The sequence below is a fragment of the Ctenocephalides felis genome, unplaced genomic scaffold, assembly GCF_003426905.1.
Source record: "Ctenocephalides felis isolate EL2017-DRISC unplaced genomic scaffold, ASM342690v1 CF-g0.4_SCAFFOLD_03572, whole genome shotgun sequence".
Classification (NCBI taxonomy): domain Eukaryota; kingdom Metazoa; phylum Arthropoda; class Insecta; order Siphonaptera; family Pulicidae; genus Ctenocephalides; species Ctenocephalides felis.
The window spans coordinates 25380474-25387982 of record NW_020539726.1 but is presented as its reverse complement, the minus strand read 5'-3'; the positions used below and the strand labels follow the sequence as shown (position 1 = coordinate 25387982).

Genomic DNA, 7509 nt, shown 5'->3' with positions numbered 1-7509 from the left:
ATTTTATGTAGGGGTTCTCTTCAATGAGAAGATAACCTGTTAGGAATGATCAAGAGTGTATTTTTATTTGTGTATTTGGATGTTGGCCAATCATAAGTTATTCATGAAGGTACTCTGGATACACATGAAAACTCCAAAAAATATGTGCAAAGAAATTCCGGATCAAAATCTTATTTGAATTTTTTGAGCACAATTTATTACATGTAAATATATTAATTGCGTTTCTGCGAAAGTATAATTACGTGACATGTTGAACGATGGAAGATGCAAGTTTTACAAAAAAGGAAATTAATATAAGTATTATTTTTAGTAAGTTGAAAATGTAATGTTTTTAGATTACCATTTACTATTTCTAATTCAAAGCACTATTAACAAACTTTAACTAATTAAAAATTATTTCATTTTCAGCTCTAGAATTCGATCGGTATTTGTTACCATCAACTATGGATGATTCCAACTATCAGCACATGTCATCAACAATGGCTCTTAATTTCAAACCCTACAAATGTGAAAAATGTGGTGCTCAGTATACACACAAAAACAACTTAACAATACACAAACGAAATGATTGTAATCAAATAAAAAGGTTTAAATGTGACTTCTGTTCTTACAGAAGTTATAGAAAAGAATGTATAAAAAAGCATACGTTTCGGAAGCATCGATATGTACCTATTTGATCTATATTATATATCTTTTATGTCAAATGTAGTTTTATTTATAGATCCCATTGACAATTTTTTGCCATCGTTTTGGTGAATACTTAAAAAGCATTTTTCAACATGTTTTATAGATGAACATATTGCGAGTAAATAAAGCTTGCTTGTAAGTATAATTTTACATTGTAACACGTCGGAGTTTCATTTTCATCAATGTGACCGAATAAAATTACCACATCTAGATGTAAGCAGTTTGTATCCAAATTGTCAATTTATTTAGCAAGTAATATTAGTTTCAGGAGAAATCGTTATTTTTCCGGTTGCTTCATCCAAACCAACACCAAAGCCAAATCAGTCTGCAATAGAGTTATTTGACTCCAAATCAACATCCAAGCCAAATCTGTCTACAATTGAATTAAGTGACTACAAACCAACACCCAAGCCGAATCAGTCTGCTATTGAATTATGGGACTCTATTCGGCCACACAAATGTGGAAAATGCGGAGTGAGTTATAAGAGAAAGTCTAATTTGAAGCTGCACATAAGAACTAATTGTTTCCAGAACAGAAGATTTAAATGTTCCTTGTGCTCATATCGTACATGCAGAAATGGAGACTTGAAAGTTCATTACGAACGTATGCATAAAGTTTATAGAAAATCAAAATAATATAGAAAAAAATATAATAGAAATAATATAGAAAACTAGATCAATAAGAAATAAAAAAATAGTTGTAGGAAAAATATTGACAAAATAGAATATATGGGCGAAATGGCACATTTTCCCTATTCAAAAATTGGTTAGTTTTAGTAACGTTTTCGTAAGTGCATAACATGAAGAAAGCCGTAATCACAATCGTGTCAGATGTTGAGCGTCATTGTCGCAGTCTTGTCTCAGTGATTAGTTCAAACGTGAATCGCATCTTTAAATGTTTATTTTGAGGGAGGTTTTGTCAGAACTTGCAATTTTGTGATCATTTTTTTGTTTCACGGAATTTTGATTCATTATTCATTTTTGTTCACTTTTGTACAAGGACTTTAGACTTTGCTAGATGTGATTGACGAAATGACAGAGTACTATTTCTCAAGAACTACGTGATAGTTCATTCGAGGTAAAGAAAAAAGAAAATTGTAAAGATGATTGACTTTTAACTTTAGCTCTAACTACTTTTAAAAACAGACTAAAGGATTCACTGGTAAAAGGAAAACACATGCATTTGTAGCAAAACACTCTTTTCTTATACTGAGTCTGCTGAATGTTGCTTACGTTGTATGATTTGTTTTCTTTGGGCACGTGCATTATGTGCTGAAGTCCCAAAAAGAAAACGATTTATTTGTGAACTGGTTTCTCAAAAATTGGTATCATAGTATGTCTTTACTTTATATGTCATTTTGTTCATACTAAATGGACATGGTTTTTGTAATAAGTCGCATTTTTGCTAAATAGAAATATGTTGTTATAGTTCCTATTAATTTAAGTGACCATGTTACTGATAGTAAATGAATCTAAGATGAGTAAAAATGATTGAGACGGATTATAATATCATTAAATAAATAAATATCATTAAAAAAGACCATGTCATTTTATCCGTACTTCTTCTTCTCTTTAGATTGAAATCGTATAGAGGTTTAAAAGACAAAAAGCATACATTAAATATTAAATTGAGTGTCAGGCAATTTATTGTATAATATGAGATAATATGATAATATAATCTATAAGAAATTTACAGGGTCCTTCTTGCCAAATTAGTTGTACTATTTAGTTTTAATCGTGGAGCTAACATACTATACATATTAAATTAATGTTAATATAATATGCAGGTGTTGGTAAGATCCAGAGTTGTGTAATTAGTAAGTGTATATCTGAGAAAAAATCCTATGATTTTTTTAGGGTTTTGAATTATATATTTTTTTAAATTTTAATTAAATATTAGATTGCTTGTGATTTTTCTGCTCTTTAAACAGGCTGAAAAATACTTATCTAAATCAGAAATAATAATTAAGATTGCATGTATTAATATAATTGTAAGCTAAATTTTAACTATAAGTATTCAACTACAATTTAACTAAAATTTATTTGAATATGCCATAATCGTATAAAATTAAATAATTATATGTATATATCAAAGGTTTGCATTATTTATTATATATGCATGTATACAAATGGGTTACTTCAATATAATATAAATATCAATTACGAACAATTTATTTTAATTAGAAATAGGAGTTGAAATATATTTAATATGTTTTCAGGACGGTTGCTGTACGCTTTTATTATTTAGCACTTTATTCTATTTTCAAAGGTAGCATTTATTTTGTTCGATATAACATAAAAATTGTTCTATTTTATGTCCTTACAGAAATGTATTCTCACTATTACCCATTGGAGACGACCAACATAAATGGTCCTTCTCAAGGACCTTCTCAGGACATATTTAGTGATGTGCGACCACATAAGTGCATCAAATGTGGGGCCGCTTATAGGCATAAGACGAACTTGGCTGCACATATAAAAAATAATTGTAACCAGTTTAGAAGATTCAAATGTACCCTTTGCCATTATCGAAGTGTCAGGAAAGCAGATATGCAAAAACATTTTCAAAGGATGCATAAAGTTTCTGAATAATTAAAACTGATATATTTATATTTTCATCTTTCACTCAAGACTTAAGCGATTCACTAGTTTTGAAGACATAGTTTGGTCTTGAAATAAAATACAAATGTATTGTACATGAAGTTAATTAGTGGAGAATAAAAATTTATTTAAAAATCGTGGGTTTTACTTAATTCATATTTGGCATTCTATAAATAATATGTCTATCTCCACTAATTTTTCCGAATTTTATTTTTACAGCAGGCAGTAACTATTTTCTTCAAGCAGTCAATCTGAGTCGAAGTGAGATGAATGATTATACTGGAAGCAGTATTCCTTTATTGAAACCTTTCATATGTGGAAAATGTGGAGCAGGATATGCACATAATTCAAATTTGCGATCGCATATTCGAAATGATTGCAATAGAAATAAAAAATTTCAATGCACTCAATGCCCATACAGAAGTTACAGGAGAGCTCATTTGACGAATCATATTTTTGCTGTGCATAGAAGTTTTCCTAATGTGTGAAAAACTAACTATATATATATATATATATTTATTTAGTTTTGTTATAAAAACTATCGAAGTGTGATTAAAATTTTATTAGATGCTATAATATATAATTTTAATAATGTACATAGAAAATATAAAATTTTATCCAAATAATGTTTTACTATGGTGTTGTTAAAATATATAAATATGTATAATAAATATACAATATTGTTATAATATATATTCTACATTGCGATATTATAAAATCTGAATTTTTTCATGAAATTAGGAAGCCAGTTAAATAATTCTAATCCCTGTAGAAAACTCCAGTGCTATTCACTTTCATCAAAAAATGAAGTTTATACTCTTATCCAATCCAAAGTTGGAAAACATTCCATTCTGGTCATATTACGTTGGCATATACAATATTGGAATAATATTTATTCTATAATGTGATATAACCTGTATTTTTTAATGGAATTAGGAAGCCAGTTAAATTATTCCAAAAATCATTGAAGAAAACTCTGCTATTCACTTTTATAAATAAAAGAGTGCGCGTAAGGTTCACACGCGATTAAAGTACAACTTGTTTGCTATTGTTCAAGATGGCATTTAAGTTGAAAATAAATACATATGGTAACACTCGTGTTGCACACATTTATTAATATCAATCATTATACATATTTATATAATAGTAAATTATAAATTATATATTCATAATAGCATTAAAAATATTTATAATATTTTAAAACAATAATGTAATTGATGGCATACTTCAAATACGACATGATCGGTTTGTCATTGTAATTAGCATTTAAAAATAAACCTTCATTAGAAAAATGAAGTAATTGCTTATTAATAAATTCTGTAATATTCGTTCACACAGTGGATTATGTTTTTCACACAATTTCACTTATCATGTAATTGTGTTTGAAGAACTTCATGTAATTAATATTAGCATATATACATTAAATTAACATACGTGTATGTTACGTACGCAATCAAAGACGCTCACGCGACACGATGTCCAATCACAATCGACCCATAGAAATGATATCATTGAGAGCGAATGACGAATCATTGGCACTCGACTCAAGCGTAACGGTCTTCCGTTGCATTTGTACAGTTCAGCCCTAGTCGCGCCTGAAGAAGTTTTACTTCATAAATAAAGATTATATTATTATCCAATCCAAAGTTGGAAAACCTTCCATCCTGGTGAGTGACTCAGTGTCACTAAATCTAAAAAAAATTTTTTTTAACTCAGTGAGAGTTTTAACACTATTTTATTGCTGTAATTGGATGAGGTATTCACTCAGATGGGTCAGGAAAAAAAATTATAAGAAGCTATACTGTAGGACCCGAAGTACAAGAACAAATCAGGATCTTATGATATGTTTGATGGTTCAAAATGTGCTGTTTTTATGAATTGGATGAAATATATAGTTAGATTGAAAAAGATGAAAATTGTAATAATGTTATTATCTAGTGGCCAGCGAGTAGCCACTTAATTTTATTTAAACTTGCATTATTTCTTTTCAATTGCAGAAATTAATCACTATTTTCACAAGCAATGCTGTAACAAGAACAAGCACCAACAAGAACAAATAATGGATCTATCTTGTAAAATAATTTATTAATAAATAGTCCATTTTGGAACGCAAAAAATAGCCGTTTTTATCAGCAGCATATGAGTTTAAAGGCACAAGTTCCAAATTGCTTAATTTTCAATTAACAATTTCTAATTCATTTCTTTTTTATTTTCAGATCAGACGTTTGGCGATGTTTTTCCTATAAAAATGGACCCGGATATGCAGCATTTTAATTCTACTTCAAATTCATTGAATAATTCACTTAAACCTTTCATGTGTGGCGAATGTGGAAATGCTTATAAATATAAAGGAGACTTAAGTGCACATGTGCGCAGTAATTGCAATCAGAATAAAAGGCATAAGTGTCCTCATTGTCCTTATAGGAGTTACAAAATTGGGAATATTAATGCACATGTAACACGTGTTCATAAGTCATTAGAAGTACCGAATTTGGTAACATATAAGAAGTTGGATTACTTTTATTCATAAACAAAATATTCACACATTAAACAGAATTTAATGAACTAACTGGTAGTAATTGTTGCATTTGTCTCTAAATCATTAGTTCTTTGATCATTATAGCTAACTAAAACTAGTCATAGTCAATGTTAATAGCATTAGGCAATGTGATTAGCAATTATCATGGCAGATTTATTAAAATTATTTCATAAAATTTAGCGTAATTATTATAAAACTGACTGAAATTTTAATATTAAACTTAGAGCTGGAGGAAGAATATATCATTCAACCTTTTTCGCTTTATATTTTCTTGTAAATACTCAAGCGTCTGTATTTTTTAATATATATGTTTAATGGTATTGTGTGTAATAAATAATTAAAATAAAAAACAGAAAAAATACAAGCAATTTTAATTTACTGTGTGATTAACACATATTTTATTTCATACATATTTTACTGTGAGATTAACAAAAAAAACACGTTGTAAAAGGTTCACAAATGAATTATTGAACGAGATGTGAATTATTGGGTTTCCTACAATGGTTTCAATTATTGTTCCATAATTGTAAATAAATAACCATATCCCTGTAATTTTTTTCTAATTACTATCACTTTTTTCAGAATTGAAGTTCACTGCATATTTCTTGAAAGACATTGATTCTGGTGTGCAACAATTGGATTCGACTCCAAATTCATCAAATAAATCTCTTAAACCTTACATGTGTGGTGAATGTGGCACTTCATATAAAAATAAATGCAATTTAGTTGATCATGTTCGTAATAATTGTAATAGGGATAAAAATTACAAATGTCCATTTTGTCCTTATAGAAGTTACAGAAATGGCAATCTTAAAAGTCATATAACGCGTGTTCATAAATGTAAATGAAGTAATCACTAGTAAATCTTGTATTGGTTCATATTATCTCATGTCATAGATGACAATTTATTATGAAAGTATAAAGCTATTTATTAAGTTTTTTTTTGTATTTTATGAAATAATCAAATGTTAAAATGAGGTTAAATATAATTCATAAATAATTGAAATATTTCTTGCGATGTAAATATGTATAATTTGTATATATTTATCAAGAGCACAAATAAATTTGTAGATGATAAATTAAACGGTCTATGAAATATGCTCTTTAACAGTGTATATGTATCTTTTACAATGCTTACATTTTTATGTATATTTATCATAAGTGATGGTATTGTATTATTATTTATTATCAAACTGTTTTTTGCAGGATTTGACTCCTACGACTTCGTGAATGTTGAAAAGAAACCTTTTGATCTTTTCGCCGAAAATGCTTCAGATGGTTCTCGTTTACTTAAACCTTTTATGTGTGGCGAGTGTGGTGCTGGATATACATACAAAACAGATTTAAATAGACATTTAAAAACCAAATGCAATCAGAATAAAGGATTCGGTTGCCAGTTTTGCCCATATCGCAGTTACAGAAGAGCTAACGTTAAGCAGCACACCATTAAGATTCACCTAAGACCAAAGGAGTAGTAAAAACTGTTCAAATAATTGAAGAACGAAGTCCAGTGGTGTAATGGTTAAGAACGTGGGCTAGCAGGAACTAGTCCAGGGTTGGATTCCAAACTCGGTTGACTCTCTAGCATCTTGCAGTATGATGTCATTTGGGCTTATAGATCTCAAATATAATGACAAGTGAAAATCATTTTAAGTGGGCATTGCTGTAACACATACACACCA

General features: G+C 28.8%; 1 protein-coding gene across 1 annotated transcript; it reads left to right on the top strand.

Moving 5' to 3' along the window:
- The first annotated feature begins 257 nt into the window (after positions 1-257).
- Positions 258-7302, top strand: LOC113388300 (zinc finger protein 37 homolog). The gene is made up of 7 exons (XM_026625697.1): positions 258-297; positions 409-519; positions 956-1291; positions 3014-3175; positions 5505-5663; positions 6410-6514; positions 7034-7302. The coding sequence occupies exons 1-7, from the start codon at positions 258-260 to the stop codon at positions 7300-7302; spliced, it is 1182 nt and encodes a 393-aa protein (XP_026481482.1).
- The last annotated feature ends 207 nt before the right edge of the window (positions 7303-7509 follow it).